Source organism: Apium graveolens, chromosome 10 (genome assembly GCF_009905375.1).
Source record: "Apium graveolens cultivar Ventura chromosome 10, ASM990537v1, whole genome shotgun sequence".
Lineage (NCBI taxonomy): Eukaryota > Viridiplantae > Streptophyta > Magnoliopsida > Apiales > Apiaceae > Apium > Apium graveolens.
In genome coordinates this window covers 235,686,439-235,707,673 of record NC_133656.1, presented here as the reverse complement: position 1 = coordinate 235,707,673, position 21,235 = coordinate 235,686,439, and the positions used below count along the sequence as shown (strand labels likewise).

Sequence of the window (21,235 nt, the reverse complement as noted above, 5' to 3'; positions counted from 1 at the left end):
ATGCATGTTTTAATATCATACATAATTTTAATTTTTGAATAATTATAAATGCATGTTATTTAAGTAATCAATTATCTCACTAGATGTTAATAATGATTATACATGTACATAAATCAGATATTTAGCATATAAATAATTGAAACCATCATAATTTATTAAGAGATGTAACATACAATAATTTACATGCTAACACACACACATACATATAACTTAATCTTATTTTGTTAACAGTAGTGTAAATAAAAAACTAACATTTTCCCATACATACATACGTTGAATTTCAAAAACTAATATTTTTCATTAAAATCAACTTTAATATTAACAATAATGTAAATTTTACATTATTGTATATTATGATTGCAAGTCATTCTGAGTTCAGTTATGCATTTTTTATCTTTTTAAATTAAGTAAGTTAATTGTAAGTTAGTAGTTAACTTAGTAATAATATAAAGCAGTACATATAGTTTATTTAAATAAAATTCAAGATTTTGGTCAACTCTGTATTCAACATATATGTTAATTTGTAGGTTTTTTGTAATATCCGGGATATATCGTGTAATTATTTTTGCTATTATATAATTATTATGTGTGTTCAGTATCTATTCTGTGAGTTAATTGTTAAGTGTTATCTGTACTTGAATATTAAAAAATAATATTAATTGAGTATTTTATTTTTATATGTCCAAAATAAAATATAGATAATTGTCATATCTTCCTAATTATTTTTATGTTGGTTTATGGATTTATAAGAATCATATGAAATTTCTAAAATCTTTTTCCGGGTAATTAAAATCTATTTTATAAAAACGAGAACCAACCGACGTCAACCGTTGTTTCGTTTTTGGAACCCGAAACTCTTTCGAGAACTCCTTCCTAACCTAATTGTAATATTCCGAGCATATTCCATGTTTCGACTTTTTCGATCCGGCGTACGGTTTGTCCTGCGTGGGTCCCGGCGCAACATTTTCGATACAATATTCGTTTCGGTAAATCAATAAAACCTGCATTTTCGATAAATGGGAGCTTTTTATTAAACTATCACAATTATCACTTCATAATACGTGTAACCAGGCACTGAGACCAAGACCGCAGTACAAATTATACTGATTTCGATAATTATGCCGAAAACCGATACCGTTTGGATCAGTTTTTACAAATAAACGTACCGTTTTATATCCGGAATGATCCAACGGGATACAAATTTTCCGTAATTATAAATAGCCTTTTACCGTATTTTATTTCGTATCAAAATCATTTGCAGATAGTTAATTATATAATTTTCAGAGAAAAGCCCTAATTTCCTAAAACTGTTCTAAGAATCAAACAGTAAAACGAAGGCGTTACCGATCTCTGTTTTCAAAGCTTGAGTAACCAAAACGAAGGATTTGAAGTGTTCTATCAGATTCTGAGCTTTGTTTCACTGTAGAAATCAAGGTTATTTTTCTAAAAATTTATTTTTTTTCAAATTTATTTTATTAAAAATATGAATTTTTTTTCGGATGATTGTTTGTATGATTTGATGATTGCATGTTGTAGAGCTTGTTTTCCTGATGATTTTCATATGTCATACGTCTGATTTGGAGTTCAATAACATGTTCAAATTTGAGTTTGATTTTCGAATTTCAAAATTAGGGTTTATAACCCGTATGAATGTTCTTAATTGAAATTTGGGGGTTTCTTATTCTGTGATAGATTGATGTTGTGTTATAGTGGGTTGTGTTCTCTGTGAAATTTGCAATCTAGTCGTATAAGTTTCATGAACCAACGAGGTCTGTAGAGAAGGGAGTTGTGTTTTGAAGTTTTCCGATGTTCGCCGGAAACTGGAAAACTTCACGGCCAAATTCCGGCCAACTCAAGGATTCTTAGGATGAATTGATTGCATGGTTGTGTTCCTGATGTTGTGTAGATGTGATCTGGAGGTGTTGATGGGGTGAGTACGTCGGGAACGTGTTTTCTCCGGCGAATCCGACTGTTTTCCGACGAAGAGCTGGAAAATTTCAGTTTGGTACCCCAACTTTTGAAAACGATGCAGTTAGATCCCTGAAATTTCCAGACTTTGCAAATTTAGGATTCCTGTTTATAAAATGTTTAAAAATCATATTTCCTATTTATTTTTATTATAAAAATTCATTTTTAAAATTCTGAAAATTCTAAAAATTATTATTTTAATTCTGAAAATTATTTTTAATTCACAAATAAATCTAAATTAATTAGTTAATTAATTTCAGTTAATTTATAATTGATTAATTGGTCAATTAATTCGAAAATTAATTGATTAATTGATTTAATTAATTATTAATTAATTTTAATTAGTTATTTAATTAGATTTAATTATTTAAAAATGATTTAAAAATTCTGAAAAATAGTTTCGAGCTTTAAAATATTATTCTAAATTATTTACAAGGCTCGATAATTATTCTAAAATTATTTCGGAGCCAGAATGGGCCAACCGAACCCTGTTTATTAACCCAAAATTGATCCAACGACCCGTTTTAATTCCGAAAAATATTTTAAAAATCATTTTAAATACCAGAAAGCCTATTTATGACCCGAGACTTCTTTATAAATAATATATCATTGATTACGTGATGTATTATGTGCTATATGTGACTTGTTAATTGACTATCGGTCTATATATTCGGTGTTTACTTGATTATTGCATAACTTTCAATCCGTTAATCGGATTTGGGTAAAACGAAGGGTAGATAGAAGTATGTGTTGAATAGAATTCCATGAGTAAATTATTGATAGATGCTTATGTTATGTGAGCAGAAGAGGCAAGACGTAGGAAAGGGAAATAGGTAGTTGAGGAGTAAAACGGTTGTGATTGGAAGCGAGTGCAGTGTAGTAAGCTAATACCAGGCAAGTGTTCTGAACCTTCTCGAGATATTGTAGTACTTGATAATCCTATGATATTGCAAGTGCTTTGAAACACAGAAACCTAAATCCTGATTTCAGTTATTGTCCTTGAGCCATGAATCATATTCTTTCTAATCCATTGATTATTGTATACCCAAACAAGAACCACAAATCTACGATACTACTCTACAAATACATACAAACTAAATACCAAACACTGAAATGAACTATTATATACTCAACCCATGGTATCTTATACTTTGAAAGACCAAATCCTTGAAACCTTGAAACGTTGATTCCTTTGTTATCCAATTCTTTCATTACCCAGCATCCAAGCTTTTAAATTGCCTTATTGATCCTTACAAGGATTGAAACCCTTTCATTGTTAAACATTTATTGTTGTTAATGATTTCGGTTATTGTTTATTATTGCATACTCTGTTATTATGTTAGAATTAAATTGTTTTTATAAAATTGTGGACCAGATTCGTGGTCAGACCATATAATGGTCAAGTTAGGCCAATGTGTGTCTTGGATCCAGTAGTTAGAGCAATGTTGTGTGCCTTACTCGGGGTTAGTGCGTGACTGATCAGCAGCCTAACCTTGATTTTTAAATTAAAAGTATAATATCCAATTCTAAATCATAATCCATTGTTCACTTGATATCATAACCATATTCACCTGATGATCATTATTCTCAGTTTTGTCATTGTGACTTGCTGAGCTAGTTAGCTCATTTGTGCGATGTTGTTTATATTCTTTCCAGTTAAAAAGGAACCAGTTGGTAAAGAGGATCCCCAGTCCAGCGCGAGAGCTAGGGGTTCAGGTTGAGAAAGCTGAGCTAGTAGGCTTCTTTTGGAATAATTTAAGTTTGTAAAAGTTTGTAATAATGTTTAATACTCAGTTTGAATTTGAAATAGTTGGGATTTGAACGGTTTGTAATATATTAGTGTGTTTGGCTTGTGTGCATACTTTAACCTGTTGCGGTCCGTGCTGGTTGGTAAGTAGGGTCATTGCATATATTATTATTATCTTTATTATTGTTATAAGCAGGTTATAATTAAGGTGTGTGTGTGGACCCCAAACTTCTGACCCGGGTTTGGAGGGCGCCACATTTTTATTTGTAAACATACTAACGGCATTCTACAGTTTAAGTTTAATCATTTCGTTTTAAACGTACACTTACTATTCTGTTTATATTCATTCATTAAATATAAAATAACGGGTAAAAAAAATATAATATAATAATAGTTGTGGGGATATTCACTCCTAAAAGTGAGGAAACATTCGAATCTCCTAATGTTATAGAGGGAGACATGAAGCTTGTTGGAGAGAAATTTTATCTCCATTTATTCAAAATTTGACTCAAGAGCATATATACGGATATTGTTGGAGTTGCTCTACAAACATTATAATTGCATTACGCATAAAAAAAACTCTAGAAAATGATCTGTGTCTCGCGCGGATTATTATGCTGGTATATATAGTGTACTTATTATATCTTTTTTCATCATTTATGCAATGAAGTATATAAATAATATTATTAATTATAAATATGTATATATATATGTGTGTGTGTGTGTGTGTTTAAAGTATTATTTATATTTATAGTAAATGTGAATTAATAAATATATTATAATAATCAGATTTTAACCGGGTTTTTTCGAGTTTTTAATCGGTCCGGACCGGGCCAAGCCTGTGCTTTTAACCGGGCCGGGCCGGGCCGAGTTTTGCCTAAAAATATATGGTCCGTTCAGGCCTTAAGCCCGGGCCAGGACCGGGCCTGGCTTGACTGCGTTTTAATCAGATCGGGTCGGGCCAGATTTTTGGGCCCAGGCTTTTTGTACATCTCTAACTTATATCCATGTTAAATATATTAAGATTTTAGAGGAACGAGTTGCCGCAATTTGAGATTATACACGGTTTATTCTTGCTCTCCCGGATGAAACTGCCCTTTGCTGATAGTAAAGAGATCGGAGAGATCTTCAAAAAATGAGATTATGTTGTCTAAAAACAAAATTATCTTTCTGGCCGGCATTGCACGATGAGTACGAATTTTATTTTATTTTTATAATTTTTTGCTTTTAGAAATAAACCAGAAAAAAAAAACCGTCTCTCTCCAATCCCAGTGTACACCGTTTCAAGAAATGCCAACTAATTTTGTCTCATCAAACTATAACACAAATTTTTCTATTATTCTGTCTAAGCCATCCACCAGAAAACACGTAATTAGTATATAATAATAATATATTCAGCATTTGAGCCACGAGTATGAATTTTTAATTATCTGGTTCATTAATATAATATAACCGCCATTATTGGTACAATTTTATCATAGATAAATCGTGTTTATATGAAAAGAACATGCTGTGTCATTTTGTGTAACTTTGCAAAAGAAATCATGCTGTGTAGTGTGTTTACTTTGCGAAGAAATCATGCCTTCCTGTCTAAAAATAATTAAAATAATTCATTTTAATAATCTCTACCAAAAAGTCAATTAATTGGTTTTTACTAGGTATTCGGTCGGTTCCAAAACCGGACCAAACATAGATTGGAAATATTAATCGGATTGTGTAATAGACCGGACCAAATTAATTCGGTTCGATTCAGCCGAACATACTGACTTTTTTTAATAAAAAATTATATTATTAATAAATGAATTTTTTTATTTTATCAAGTAATTGCTACCCTGCATCAACACAGAGTATTAGAGAGATTGCTATCACTCGACCAACATGGATAATTAAAAATGTTTAAAAATAATATTCAAATTTAAAACAATTGTTAATACTATAATAACTGTCTTTAGAACATCCCAAAAACCTCCTAAAGGAGCTCCTAAAATTATTATTAGAGGAAAATGCAAGAAAAATTAAGTTCAACAAACTCTTAACACTTCTTCAAAATTTTAAGGGGCCTCAATTCCTCTCTATACTTGAAACCCCCACTCCTCTCCCTACAATAATAAAATTTAACTTAATAGGCATGAATAGAGATATTGTACGAGATAATAAGTAAGTTTTGTAATCATTAGGAACAATTAAATATATTATTTTTAATAAAAAATAGGTTATTATTGGAGTTACTCGTAGATCAAACAATTTTTAAAATCACTAAAAGTAGTGTGATATAGAGACGAGTGTGTATATATTTTTATAAATCACAAATCATAATTATAATTATAATTTATAATATATATACATATATAATGTATAAAATATAAAAATTATATTATTTATTTTTCGGGCTATTTAGTCTATTTGATCGGAACCCATATATTTTTAAAAGGGATGGGACGGAACCGCTTTTTAGTTTTGTCTATTAGGTCTCCCAATAAATCAAATTTCTTAAAAAATAGGACCCAACTAAAGTAATATAATTCAATTTTTTGGTTTCGATTTTGTTGTGCTCAGCTACGCTAGAGGTTGCTGAAATTCGTCTCGCTTATATCGAAATTTATACAAAAGTTAATATATTTGGTAGTTTACAAGTTATAATTTATAAAAAATTATATATCTAAGCAGAAAAGTTTATTGCATCTATACTATACTATAATAATCAGAATTATTTATAATTTGGTATAACTTTTTTTTGGTTGGTTTGATTATCCCCATTTATAACCGTCAAATTTTTTTAATCAAGTGATCAAAACAGTTAGATTCAAATATTAAAATAATACACACTATCCAAAATTATTAATCAGGTTCGAACCCCGCCAACAACAAATATCTATATTATTATTTATACGCTACCCAATATTTATGTTCCAATGCCGCCAATAACAAATATTTATATTATTATTTTTAATATACTAATAAGTTAATGATCCAAAAAAATAAATTATAATTTAAAATAATATGAAAATATTAATGAATGTAAAACTAGTATATAATAAAGGGTTCATACCCCTGAATTCATCCTAACTGCATTTCAAAATGCGCGAGGGCAAAATTATGGTTATCATTTTTTATTTTTTTTTTGAGAAAAATGGTTATCATTTTTTTCAACTATTTTACAAAATACCCCACCTTTCTTACACTTCTAATCTCAGGTAATTTCCCCAATAGTGAGTTCAACCTAGGGAATTTTATTTATATAACAAATTCTGAATATTTCTAAAATAAATTTTCCGTACAGTTAAATTTTTTTAAAATGATTGAGAGAGAATAAATATTTTAATGATTTTATGATTTTATCGTGTATAAAAAACACCGTCTTTAATATTTTAACGAAATTATTATTTTATTAATTATTAATTAATTGATGTTCAACTGTATTCATATTAATATTTATCATAATTATGCTAGGGGTAACGGGGTCTGCATTACAGCTGGATGCATATTTTTTTGTTGTTTATTTTTTCAGTATGAGCATGCTTATCCGACTGTATAAAAAAAATGATTATGCATACTAGGTTAACTAACAGAACTTCTATTAACAGACTTTATTTAAATTAATCTCTTGCTTAAGAGCATTCTATGGTACTTAAGTCAATACTCTTAAATTTAAATATAATATTTTCAAAATGAATAAAGTCGGTCCTTATTTAAACTTGGCCGTCTATATTAAGTCAGACTACATTGTTTTTAGAAGTGAACCATGTATAATTTGAGAAAGGCTATTTTAAGTCAATAAGCTAAAAAAAGAAGAAGTTAGTGAAATCTTAAAATAAATAATTTATAACTTAACATTAATAAGTAAATTATAAGTGATAAGTAAAAAAATATTTACAAGAGAAATAAGTATTTGGATAATTTTACTTATAAGAACTAAAATAAATAATTTTTACATATATTATCTTAATTCTTGAATTTGAAGTTAGATTAATATTTAAAAACATATATTTTAAAACCGAGATTAATAAATCAATGAAAAATCAAAATAACTTGAGGAAAAGTACGTCAATACTAACATAATACTAACATTCAACTGATGATCAGGTTATAAGTTATAAATTCAACTTATAAATTGGGTCGACAAACGGTCGTAAATAAGTTGTTACGCACTTGTAAGTCATAAGTGACTTGGCCCTTAATTAATGAAAATAAATCATAGAGTATAGCTTTGTTATTAGAGTTTCTATCATAATACTATGTAATATTTTAGAATCTTGATTCTTTTAAGAAGCGTTTTTGTTTTAACTAAAGGAGATAATTTTTGTTAAACAAAGACAACGAAAATATTTGAATACCTGACCATCGGAAATGATAATAAAAGATATAAAAAAGAATGGTTCTTTTTAATCCGTCACCTAAAATGACTCCCTATAGACCCTTATTGTTTTTTGACTTTGTTCTGCCCTTGGGCTTAAAAGAATGAGACGAAATATTGAAAATAAAATAAAAAGGTGAAGGAAATGATCTAAATAGGAAAAGTATATGCAAATGTATATTTTTAATTTATATTCTAGTTCTAGTGATAAAATTTGTAAAAAGAAACTGAGAGCAATGAGCATTTATATTTAAATTAAAGGAACAACGAAAATGGAAGTAACAGATTTTATTATTTATACTTGCACAAAATTATAAAATTTTTATTTTAATAAATAGTCAGAGTACATTGTTTACATTAATTCCAAGAATCCATTGTTACCTAGTAAAAAACTGGATAAGGCACAACATCAAGTTGAGCTTATAAGAACAAACAATGGCTTCTCACCTAAACGATCACGGCCCTGTTAAAAATGACCAAGGGAAGTACAAAACACAAGGATGTGTTAGCACTTTAAAAACACAGTTCAAGGCTTTAACTCGCATAATATATGTACCGGAGTCCGGTCAGGGGAAGCTATTGTTGAACATACCAAATCAGGTAGATTACCGTGATTTACTAGCGGTTTTTAGTGTGCATGCATGGCACCCATCTTTATACGGACCCCAATAATTTATCAGGATATGATATGCTGTTAACCATCGTTTGTCCACGACCATCTTCGGTATGTATTAAGTAGTAAATAAGATGCTCAAGAGTGATGGACTTACATACTACATGAACAAGATAACAGAACTTAACTAGCTTTGCTGATTTACTTAAGCTCACATATTAAAAAGGCTAAGCTACATATTCATATCTCTCCGTGACGACTGTTTTCTGCATTCCTAGGTATTGGAATATAGAAAAGGCTCAGATAGTAAGATGTGATTGCTCATCGGCCCGATCCAGGTCTACCCTGCAGGTTTTCAAGTCTTTTATACTTGATTAACCTAATTATACTTCAGAAAAGTTCTGAATGTTTAAAGCTTCAACATTGTTCCATACCAGTAATGTTACCCCCAATAAACAGTTATAACTACCATTATTCAGCCTCCTGTTTGTTTCAAACTAATGTCACCAGTGACTTCAGACGAAATATCATTTTCTAGTTTCTACTTCAACTACCATAAGAACATAGTAGCACTGTCTGCAAGAATCGGTCCTTGATTTCGTCAACTTGACATTCCCACGCTTTGATTTAATTTATAGCAATTATAATAAGGTACTCGAGATCTAAAATCTAGACTGGACACTGCCACCATCCACGATATTGAAATCCAAAATCAACTTCTCAAGAAAGTTAGAGGTTTTAAAAAGTACTTTGGCAACTCCGATATATAACTATAGAGGAGAGTGGAGACATTTGAAAATAGACTTAAGTAACGACTAAGAATGTCAGTTAACTGTGATATAGAATCAGTTATATACCTTTAGCTCGACCAGTTCAACGACACAAGCACACTCGACCACATGAGCCCCAACACGATCTGCCACAAACAATTTAAATGTAAGTGCGTATATAAGAATAAACATAAGCAAGACATTACATTAGAAATGTTTTTCAAAGAAAAATCTAGTGTGCTTCATAAATCATAATATTGATGGTCCCATGCTATTTCCTGGCTTCCTGCTACCAGCAACTCTTAGAAGAGAATAAAATGAATAAACTGGTTTAAGTTCTGAATTATAGAATTTCTGCTAGAATATTGATTAATAATAGTAAGAATCTTGGTTCCAGCACAATATTTTGCACCTCATTAACTAGGAAATCCTAGGTAGTGTGCAAGAGAGTTTCGTCATTCAAATATTTTTCTTGCTAATCCTTGGTACCCTGTAACCCCCCACCAGAGGGTGGTCCTAAAAATCTATAATCTTTTATATGTATTACTATTTGCTGACTTGTACACATAGAACTTATGAAAACTGATGTGTGCGTTACATGTAGGCCTAATTTATTTTAAGGACATTTCTGTTCCTTGTTTCTTTCTATCTTATGGGACTGGATCTGTTATTGGAGACCGTAAATATGCTTTAGTTATTCAAGCTCTAACTATTTAGCTGTACCCTGTTACCCTAATACATTTCTGGGGAGGAGAAACAGTTTGAGATAATGGCCTTCTCCTCTATAAATAGAGAAAGCAAAAAATTGTACAGCTACCAAAACTCAATGAAGAGGGAAATTAACATAACAGAGCACACTACCGAGTAGTTTCATGGCAGCACATAAAGTTCCTCCAGTTGCGATGAGATCATCTACCACTAAAGCTTGATCCCCTGCTTGTACCGCTCCTAAGTGCATCTGCATTATGTCTGTTCCATATTCCAAGGAATACTCTTCTGAAATGACCTCCCCTAAAGAAAAGAGGAGAACAAAATATATATTCATTGTAGATAAAGGAGGAAAATGTGAAAGCAAAACAGTAGCTAATAGCCAGAAAAGTATAACCAACTCGTTCAGAAGAAAATGTATTGAACAGTGCCCGATGAAGCATGCTAAATAAAATGACCATGAATCATAGACCTTAATTATTAACTTTATCTATGGTGATCAAATATGGTCTACACAGCAAATGCTAATTCCATGTGTTTAGCCTGCAGTTCATAAATTACTGCGCTCATTACAGTCTAAGTTAATTAAATGCCCGACTTCTTAATAGCAGGAGAAGAGAGCTAGTCTAACACTAACACTGCAATACAAGCGCACACCAATGTTTGATGAAAATAATAAAATATAGTTATAATAAAATTAATGCAGTATGAAGATCACACTTTAATTAATTACAAAGGGGTAAAACATATATAAGCATTCATATGTCCCTATATAACTCTTTCCGGCTTCAAGAATTTCAGGAACTCTTACAAAATTATAAACATATAATGTTTGTTAACTAATAGACCAACTAACAAATTCTTACGAGTTACATCTACATACATCTAATATAGATTTCTTAATGTTTTATTTTAGAAGCTTGCAAACTAAAAACCATTAATAAATAAAATATGTGAATCTGACACACTTTGACATATACCTGGCAACCGATTGGGTTTTCTAAGGGGAACAAATTTCGCCCCTATGGCCAATGCAATAGGAGGACCAAATATGAAACCTCTTGCTTCAACGCCTGCCCATAATATCAATATCCAAAAATCGTTTAGTTGGTGTAAAAATGGAGAGAAGTCATTTGCACTAACATACTACAACAATTTTCGCCATTTAAGTAAATAAAATTAATTCTGTGCTACTTATATTGCCTTATCCATGTATCCAAGGTTGAGATATCCAAATGTAACTCTAAATGGATTGACTTATATTAATAACTTGTAAATTTAACTTTGAAACAACTCTTTATTACGCATTTCAGCATATCAATTTATAATTGATTAAATGTCAAGTGATTGGCTTTCCGTTCGACTACCTTAGTAACTCTACAATCCACATTTACACATAATCTCCTAAACATATAAACAAAAAACAGTGAACAAATTATCACAACACAATCACATGTATATGAATTTACCTGCAACAACAGAAATATTCTTGTCTTTGTATCTCTCAACAAACAAATCGATAGTGTCTTTAAAAGCCGCGTGATCAAGCAACAGTGTCGTTATATCATGAAACATAATCCCTTCCAAAACCACACAGCTCCAATCAAAATCAATTTATATACATTTACAAAATCCAAAAATCCAAGCAAGCAAGATAATCAAGTACATAAATATACAGTGCACTTAAATCTCGATAAAGAGTTATTCGTTTATCAAGGTTATAATATACTATTTCTAATATATTGGAGCCCGAAAAATAATTCATTTGACGAGATTATTCGTCCGTAAAATATTCATTTATCGAGATTTTACGATATTACCAGGTTTAGGGAAGTCAGGAATAATGCGGATAGTGGAAGAGATTTTGGCAATGCGATCAGCGTTGTCCTTTTGAAAACGAGTTGTAGCTGCAATGTTAGAACTTGCTAGTTTTTTAAGATGCCTGATCGGACTGAAGTGAGTTGAAGACCGTGGTTGGCAAGAGAAAGAGGGTAAATTTGTTGTGACAGATATGCCCCTGGTGAGATTACTGAAAAGACGGCGACTGCTAATGACTGCGGCCATATTAGAACTTGATGTGTTGTCGGATCGGAGTTAATGTCTGGGTAGAACTTCTACGGTATTTGTTCTGACGAAATTGCCCCTGGTCAGTTTGCCTGTTAGAGCAAGTTCAATGTTCACTACTGCAGTTGCTCGTTTTTATCATTTATGCTCATCGTTTGGTGAACTTGAATTTGTTGTCCAATATTAAACGCACGCGACCGAAGTTTTACGAATTTCTACGAATGTCTGAAAAATAATATATTTTACGATAATTTATTTTTAGAACCATATTTACTAGCAAAAGATAGATACGAACCAAAGCCCCCGGTTCATTTATGTTACCGTGGGAGAGGAGAGAAAAATTTGAATGAAAGAGAATAATTTAAAGAGGAATAGTAAATATGAATGGTGAATATTTTTAATTAAAAGAACTGGGAATAAACTAGCAAAAAGAAAGAGGGTGCATTTACTTTTAAATTGGTGATGGTTACAACTTGCATCTAACTTATACTCGTGTCAATAAAATATAATGGAATGGAAGTAATAAAAACTTCCTTACAAAATGATACTACAATGTTATATTACTCCGGAGTTCCAACCAAATGAATCATTGTACTTCTGAATTAAACAGTGGTGAAAGCTTGATATGCTGTTTATATCAATTCCAAGAATGAAACTTAATCCGTAAAATAATAAAGCTGCAGTCTTAAAGTTTGTATGCGCTTTTGAGATGACTCGTGACTGTTACATAATATAGTGACTCTGAAGGCTGTTTTTGGTAGAGACGCGATATCAAGTTGAGCTTACCAGCACAAACAGTGGCTTCTCACCTAGACGATCCCGACCCTATAGAATAAGGCCAGAAATGGACAAAAACAAGGATGCATTAGCACTCTTACAAAAAATATACACTTCAAGGGTAATGCTAATGCCTGAAACAAGAATCCTAATAGGGGCAGACTTGCATATATGAACAAGAGATGATGCATAAGTTTATCAACGGAATAATAAAACTTGACATAAGTTTGATGATTCATTTAATTACGCAATTGTCACGACCAAGCTCTGAGTTAGAAGAAGCTAAGTTACATACTCCCCTTTTCTGCATACATAGATCCCACTTAATTATGAGGTTTTCATCACCTAAACTCTGAACTTGGGTATTCCACAATATCAAAATCCCAAAATCAAACACCTTGAAAAAACTAAACAGAAACTTTCTCAATACAGTAGAAGCCTTTAGAGCGGTTGTCATATAGAGAGAGTAGCGTTTTTTAAGATCCAGAATAATCAAAACTGTATATTGAGTCACCAGTTGCACACACTATGCACTGGTTTTTATTTATGAATTTCTAAAAAAATTACAAAATTCATGTATGTTAGCACTTCTAGTCCTGCAAAATTACTTGGATATCATTTAACATTCTCGAATTTTTCAACATTTTTTATGAATACGACAAGACAAGGATCGGAACTGCCCGTTAAAGACAAATAGATACTTTTTTTTCAGGGACAAATAGGTAATTCTGAATATACTATATAATGTAAAAGTTATTGGACAAACAAATTCAACACAAACTACTATCATAAAATATCTATCAAATTCACAAATTATATATTAAAAAATGTTTTTAACTGACAATATCACTTTATGCACGAGTCGGGACCAGAATTTAACAATGCTTTTTTGACAAAAGTTTTAAATATCACAATAGAAGGTTTATTTGAGACCTACATTTTATATCAATTCAGAAAGGTTATCACTTTAGAGGGGAGAGGTTCTGCTGCATATATATACAACAAGTAAAAATAGACTCAACTTACAAGTAAAAATATGTAAATATTGACCTAGTGACATTAATATGGAATTAGTTTTATACCTTTAGCTCGGCCAACTCAATAACACAAGCACACTCAACCACCTGAGCTCCAACACGTTCTGCCACAAAACAACTTCAATGTAAGTTTGCAGATTAGGATGACGAATATTAACAACACACTAAATTAGAAATTATTTTCACCAATACATCAGTTGGGCACAACGTTCATAAATAATAATATTGAGGAAGTTAACTTTTAGTTTTGGGTTTATTGTTGAAGACTATAAATGCACTTATAGTGATTCAAACTCTGTCCATTTTAGCTGGACGGGGACCTCGTTGATTTTATTCACTGCTGGAGAGGGAGGAATAGTTTATGATCGTGACTTTCTCTTTTATAAATAAAGAAAGCCAAAAGATTATTTTGTACTACTCAATTTCCAAAAGTAAATGCCAAGGGAAATTAACATATCAGCGCAATACATTACCGAGTAGTCTCATTGCTGCACATAGGGTTCCTCCAGTTGCAATGAGATCATCTACCACTAAAGCTCGATCCCCTGCTTGTACCGCTCCAACATGCATCTCCATTTTGTCAGTCCCATATTCCAAAGAATACTCCTCTGAGATAACCTCCCCTGAAGGAATGACAACTCAAAATATTAATGGAAAATTGCCAATAAAATATTCTTGAAAATAACTGAAGCAAAGAGAAAACGTTATTGCATATTGATTGAAAATGTGAAAACAAAACAGTCTGATTGTAGAGTCACTTTCATGAAACTATAAAAGTATAACAATGTTGTTACAAAGAAAAATGTAATGAACAGAACCTGGTATCCTGCTTGGCGCAAGAACTACTTGGCGCTGTGGGAGTACAACTTACTAGGCATATTACATAGATATGTACCATGCTAAATGAAATGATTATGGCTCATGCAACATATTCAAAAACATTATCATCTTCCTAATGGTGATTCAGATAAACACAAAAAAGTCGTTTTTCATACACCACAATTCACAATGAGAAACAGGTTATTAAAAGTATACCTTCCAATATATCCAGCCACATATATTCTTGATGCACAAAAGTAAATATATAAAGGAGCAGGAACACACTTGGAAGAAAACAATAGATAAGACTCCAAAAAAATAAACTACAGTCTCCACAGCAAGGTTTCTTCAATATGTTTGGTCTGGACTCTAAAGTCTAAAGTTATAAATTACAAAGGTCGGTCATAAAAGTCTAAATTCTTGCAATACCTAACTTCTTGATAGCAGGAGATGAGAGAAATTCTAACTCTTACAAAAGTGTACATGAATGTTTGATATAAATATATCTTTTAAAATTTGTCCTGGTACAATAGCACCTCGCAATGGTGATTGCTATTTTTTTTGCATGTGCATTATGCCTATCATTGTTAGTGTAGGATCTTGGTTGCACTCCTAAATTTTTTAGTTTTAAACTGAACAATTCTATAGAACACTTATCAACCACTGTACAAAGGGGACATAAGTATTCATATGAGCCTACATAAACCATCTAGGAATTTTGACAATTCTACAAGACTAAAAAGATACATAGTTTTCAAAGTTCAAAGTCTTAGACAAAATGACAACTTCTTCAACAATTAACATCAACATACAACTAATTTAGATTTCTAAATGTTTTGGATGTTTGAAAACTGAAAACCACTAATAAAACAAAGATGTAAATATAAGAAAGTAGACCTATACCTGGCAATTTTTTGGGTTTTCTAATGGGAACAAACTTTGCACCAATAGCCAGTGCAATTGGAGGACCAAATATGAATCCTCTTGCTTCAACACCTGCCCACAATATCAATATTCGAACACAACTGATTGTTAGTGCCAACATCACAACATATATTTTGTTATGAACAACCAAATTCAGATAGAAATTTATAGGCAACTGTGCAATTGTTTTATGCATGACAACTGACACCGTCTATAAATTTTAAGAGGTCAGCTATGCTCACTAGCCAATACCGAAATAGATTGATAACTCAAAAAGTTCCCTAAAGGACTAAGAACAGAAACTAATAGCAAACCTATTTGCATTTTATATAACATGGTTTTTCCCGTTTCAGTAAATAAAAGTGACATGTAACTGTAAACTGTGCAACCTAACAGATAGGGAAAAATATACCCAAGCATCGATATCTCAACCCACGATATGTGGATGGCATGATGAACGTCAAATAACTAAGATCATACAAAAGCCTCGGGTAGTCTACCGGTAGACTGAACTGTATACAGTGTTCCAACACTTAGTTATGTTCATAACTTGTCCTAAATGCTAGAATACCAAATTAACATGAATATGATAGTCCAGATACAATCTTACAGATTCAAGATTTCTAAAATAATATATTGCAAAGCGACAAGACTTCACCTATTTAAGTAATTCAGCAGCTGGACCACTTTTTAAAAGGGTAGAAGCAATATTGACCACCAAAAAGCTAAAACACGATTTTATAACTCCAACCACTAAAATGCTACGCTAGGAAAGCGTAGATACCGTTTTACAATTTACTCTTCTTTAAGTTCATTAAACTTTGTATGCAACATTGCAACTGCAATTGTATCAAATCAGAAATTTATTCTTCTTTAAATTCATCAAACTTTGTATGCTACTGCAATTGTATCAAATCAGAAATTTATTCTTCTTTAAATTCATCAAACTTTGTATGCTACTGCAATTTTATCAAATTAAAAAACTAGTATAACCTGAGAAATTGACATAATGCTAACCTTTCATTATGCATTTCTCTTACCATCCTCCACGATTACTACATTGATAACCAAATGTACCTCTAACTGAAACGACTATACAAATTGATATAAATCAGTTATCACTTATCAGTAAACCGAGATCTAGACTTAAAGCAAGTCCATTACACATATCAGCTTACCAATCAACTGGATTTCTACGTTATCCGCTTTACATCATACTACTACATTAACACTACAGTCTACATTCACACAAAATTTCAAAATACGTAAACGAAACAACAGTAAACAAATCACACACACGTCTATAAAATTTACCTGCAACAACAGAAATATTCATGTGTTTGTATCTCTCAACAAACAAGTCAATCGTGTCCTTAAACGCCACCGGATCAAGCAATAAAGTCGTTATATCCTGGAACATAATCCCTACCAAAACGAAATCACTCTAATCAATAAATATCCACAAGTACATACACATTATGACCTTGATAAATGAATAATTTAGTTTATTTTTTTTTTTGAAACTCGAATAAATAAATAATCTCGATAAATGAATAAAATTATCCGTCAAGTCCATTTTAAAACTCCGATAAATAAATAATCTCGATAAATGAATAAAATTCTTCGGTCCGAAAGATAGTAAGAAGAGTATTGTAGCTACCTGGTTTAGGAAAGTCAGGAATAACGCGAATAGTGGAAGAGATTTTAGCGATGCGATCGACGTCGTCGTTTTGGACAGGCGAGATTGCGGCGGCGGCAGCGGCGGACATGTTAGAACTAGCTAGATATCCGGCGCGGCGGCGGATCGGAGAGAATGTGAGAGGAGAACAGGGGAGTGAAATATTTGGTTTGACGAAAATGCCCTTGGAGAGATTACTGAAACGAGGGCGACTGGTAACGACTGGGGACATTGTATTGGTGAGATTAGTACAAATAATGATTCGAGTGGATTTTTAATTTTGTCGGTATTGATTAAAGTGAATGTATGTGAGACGCCTTTAGCCCAATTGGTGGATTAGTTTGGTACTATGAGTTGACCACGAGTACTAATAGTTAATCTTTTGTCTATTAAATGTGGTCGTAAAAATGGGGAACCGGGGAAGAATAGGTCGAGTTACTGATTTGAGATTAATTGAAAATTGAGAATTAATTAGAAAAATTAATAGAAATAAAAATCGGATGTATTATAATATTAAATTGTATTTAATATATTTTTATGATTATATTAGTTATTTACTAACAAATGTATATTTATTATATCACAATTTGTAACTATTCATATTTAAATTAATTTAGTATTTTGATTTTAATAAATAATTCTATTTTCTCCAAAAAATAAAAATTCGTAAAGATTAATCGAATTTCAAAAATCGAATCGGTCGAATACTTTACCGAAAATTAATTGGAGATTAATTGATTGAATCACGAATTTTTAAAACATTGTTGTTAAATAAAAATCTCGCTTTTGTTATTTTTCGTGCCTAGCAGAACATTTTGTTTTTAACGTCATTTGACAAGTTGACTCGTCAATAAATTACTCCTTCAGTCCCACTGAATTATTTATATTATTTTTTGAAACGCGTTTCAATACTCGTTTAAAATATAATTTCATAATATTTTTTAATTTTTTTTCTGAATAAAAGTTTTATATTTAAACTTTTATTCAAAAAAAAACATTATGAAATTATACTTTATAGAAGATTCAAAATACGTACAAATAGTAAACGTAAATATCCCAGCGAGACGGAGGGAGTAAAATTTTAAATTGTTAGTAATTCGAGTCTCGATAAATTTGCAGTGTCGGGCTGCGCGAGTTAGGCGCGTTATACACGAATTAGGCGAGCTACGTGTGACGAGTTATACAAGCTGTGTGTGCGAGACGGATACGAGCCAAGCCATGTCGTGCCATTTATATGAGTCGTGCCGTGCCGAATCTCGGTTCAATTTCTCTCGACTCGTGTACGCCCCATTATTCGATTTGTGCCGAATTTGAACCAATCTCGTATAAGCCGTTTTTAGGCGAATAAAAAGGCGAGTCAGGACGAGTTCGGGCAAACCAACCGCCAATTTGGCCCCTCCAGTTATATATGATTCATTATGAATAAATTAACAAAAAAAATAAAGTACTATGGAGTGTTTTTAAATTAAATCATTCTATTTCGTTGTAATAGTTAAAATTGTAGAAAAACGGAAATCGGTTTGAGCCGATTTTATTCGAAAAAAGTAACTGTTATTTAATTTGATTTACATGTATTAAAACTTGACCTCGATTGTTATTTAATTTTTGTTATATAATATATAATCATGCATTAATAACAAATAATGATCATATATTAATATTTTAATAACATATTCGCAATATAAGATTTCAAGTATACATTGTCGATTTGATAATTTTTTGACAAAATCAAAAATTATTTTTAATAACTGCCAATACGTATAAAAAAGTTAAAATATAAACAAATTCACATTTATTTTTCTCGTAACAATTAAAAAAATTATAATAAGAAAAATGAGACAGTGAAACTCGAAATTAAGTTAAAGTACTCTGGTGTCAAAATGAATATTGACTAATCCTCTACGAAAATCGGTTTTGAACTCGATTCCTCGAAACTCGGATTCATCCGGGGGTTTAAAATGAGTAATCGGTCAAGTTACCGACTTTTAGAATAAAATATTCTATTTAAATGTTAGTTGAGTTATTTGCCAAATGTTAATATTTTTTTTTGAAATAGCAAATGATCATAACAGTAAAATTGTTTTTTCATTTGTCAAATAAAGAAGTGATCTTTTTTTAACAAAAAAATGAGAAGAACAAATGTCGTAATTATAATTTTCTAATTTTATATTTTACGACATATATTTCTCGATACTTTATAAAATGAGCGTGTATATTAAGGGGTTGTTTGGTTCGGTTTGTTGTGGTATTAATTATTAGTTTTGTTCATTCTAAACTCATACACGGTATTTGGCTGACTGTTTTGAATAGGGCTGAACATTAATTAGCCAAAATGACCGAAACCACCCGGTCCAAATCGATCAAATCGAATTTTGAGGTTTACTAACGGTTAGGTTCGATTACGGATTGATATTTTAAAAACCAATTTTTTTTGATTTGGTTTTGATTTTTACCTTCAAACTGACTGAATAATAAATTAAAAGTTGCTCCTGCTACTCAGCCGAGAGCCTTAAGCATTGTACAAGGACGTGCTTTAACCTATGGATTCCTATTCTTACGATATAATACTAAATATTAGCCATATAATGGATTTGGACTTTGGATTAAAAATCCTGAAAAAAATATATCAGCCTTAGGGGCCATGGGACTCACCCTTTACTCGGGAATAGAGAGGGGAAACATAGCATGTCATAAGAGCGAGGCGAAGGTTGGAACCCTACTACGAAAAGGGCACCTCGCGAGCCGTCGTTACAGGTCCTCCTCTTTCCGTTGAGATGACCCTCTTTTTTTTTGTTCACCGTGACACGAAATCATGAAGAAGCTGGAAGAACTCAGAAAAAGAGCGGCGCCTAGCTGTTGAGAGCGTCTGTTGCCTTTGTAGATGAACAATATAATCTTGGAATGACCCCTTTCGCATGACCTAGAAAGCAAAACAAACTGTACTACTATAAGGCCTCTAAACTCCCCCCTCACGACACTGTTGTGTTGCCCATAGGGACGGGGTAGCCCCGACTTCCATAGGTTCTCGGTTCAACCTCCTAATGAGAATTGAGGTCCTTGTGCGGGCGTCTCATCCCTAAGACTTCTTGGCTCTGTATGGAGTGCCCCGTGGTTCCTCGAGTGCCAGCCGCAGAGAGGAATGCCATTAATTAGGGCGCTATTGGCCACTAACCACTCGCTCGCCGGCCGCTCGGGCTTCGTGTTTCAAGTTCGTTATCCTAACCGTATCCTCTGCTCCACCGGGAGCCACATATATAAATTGAAACATTTATATACATATATTAGTAATGTGCAATTAATAATAAAATTATAATTTATAACATAATTAAGACATATAAAAAAACTAATCTTAATTTATTTAGTTCTAAGATATTAATATTTACGCATGTGATATGTTTTCATTATATTTTTCCAATAAAAACATAAGAATTTGTAGCATCTTTGTCATTTTTTGATCTTTTTTATTTCTCAAAATCATAATTTTTATATATTCTTTTTTAATATGGGTATAATAGAAAAAATAATTCTATAATATTATACAAACTTTTGATTATTATTTATAAGTTCAAGTTTAATTTAATGTCTAACTTTGTTATATAGAGAAAACCGTTAAACCGAAACCAAACTTAACCGAATCATTTTAAATGGATTAATTTGATTTAATTTTTTACATAACTGATTGGACTTTATCAAAATCGCTAATTTCGGTTTGGTTCGGTTTGAACCCTAAAAACTACCTAAACCGACTGATGCTCGCCCCTAGTTTTTCAAATATG

General features: G+C 31.6%; 2 protein-coding genes across 2 annotated transcripts; both read right to left on the bottom strand.

Moving 5' to 3' along the window:
- Positions 1 to 8,344: 8,344 nt before the first annotated feature.
- LOC141689210 (adenine phosphoribosyltransferase 1-like) lies at positions 8,345 to 12,430 on the bottom strand. The gene is made up of 6 exons (XM_074493425.1): positions 11,981 to 12,430; positions 11,630 to 11,740; positions 11,141 to 11,233; positions 10,314 to 10,463; positions 9,540 to 9,598; positions 8,345 to 8,532 (listed from the first exon to the last, which is right to left on the bottom strand). Exons 1-6 carry the CDS (start codon positions 12,222 to 12,224, stop codon positions 8,479 to 8,481), a joined length of 711 nt encoding a protein of 236 aa, XP_074349526.1. The 5' UTR covers positions 12,225 to 12,430; the 3' UTR covers positions 8,345 to 8,478.
- Positions 12,431 to 12,646: 216 nt separating this feature from the next.
- On the bottom strand, positions 12,647 to 17,726 carry LOC141689209 (adenine phosphoribosyltransferase 1-like). Its single transcript, XM_074493424.1, has 6 exons — positions 17,442 to 17,726; positions 17,096 to 17,206; positions 15,761 to 15,853; positions 14,512 to 14,661; positions 14,084 to 14,142; positions 12,647 to 13,049 (listed from the first exon to the last, which is right to left on the bottom strand). Exons 1-6 carry the CDS (start codon positions 17,689 to 17,691, stop codon positions 12,996 to 12,998), a joined length of 717 nt encoding a protein of 238 aa, XP_074349525.1. The 5' UTR covers positions 17,692 to 17,726; the 3' UTR covers positions 12,647 to 12,995.
- Positions 17,727 to 21,235: the final 3,509 nt, after the last annotated feature.

Excerpts from the sequence above, each read along its gene's own strand:
- LOC141689209 (XM_074493424.1), bottom strand. The coding sequence starts at position 17,691 with ATGTCCCCAGTCGTTACCAGTCGCCCTCGTTTCAGTAATCTCTCCAAG. Across the intron at positions 17,207-17,441 it reads TCCTGACTTTCCTAAACCAG|GGATTATGTTCCAGGATATA; the intron begins GTAGCTACAATA and ends TCGTTTTGGTAG. Across the intron at positions 15,854-17,095 it reads GAATATTTCTGTTGTTGCAG|GTGTTGAAGCAAGAGGATTC; the intron begins GTAAATTTTATA and ends TATTGTGGGCAG.
- LOC141689210 (XM_074493425.1), bottom strand. The coding sequence starts at position 12,224 with ATGGCCGCAGTCATTAGCAGTCGCCGTCTTTTCAGTAATCTCACCAGG. Across the intron at positions 11,741-11,980 it reads TCCTGACTTCCCTAAACCTG|GGATTATGTTTCATGATATA; the intron begins GTAATATCGTAA and ends TGGTTTTGGAAG. Across the intron at positions 11,234-11,629 it reads GAATATTTCTGTTGTTGCAG|GCGTTGAAGCAAGAGGTTTC; the intron begins GTAAATTCATAT and ends TATTATGGGCAG.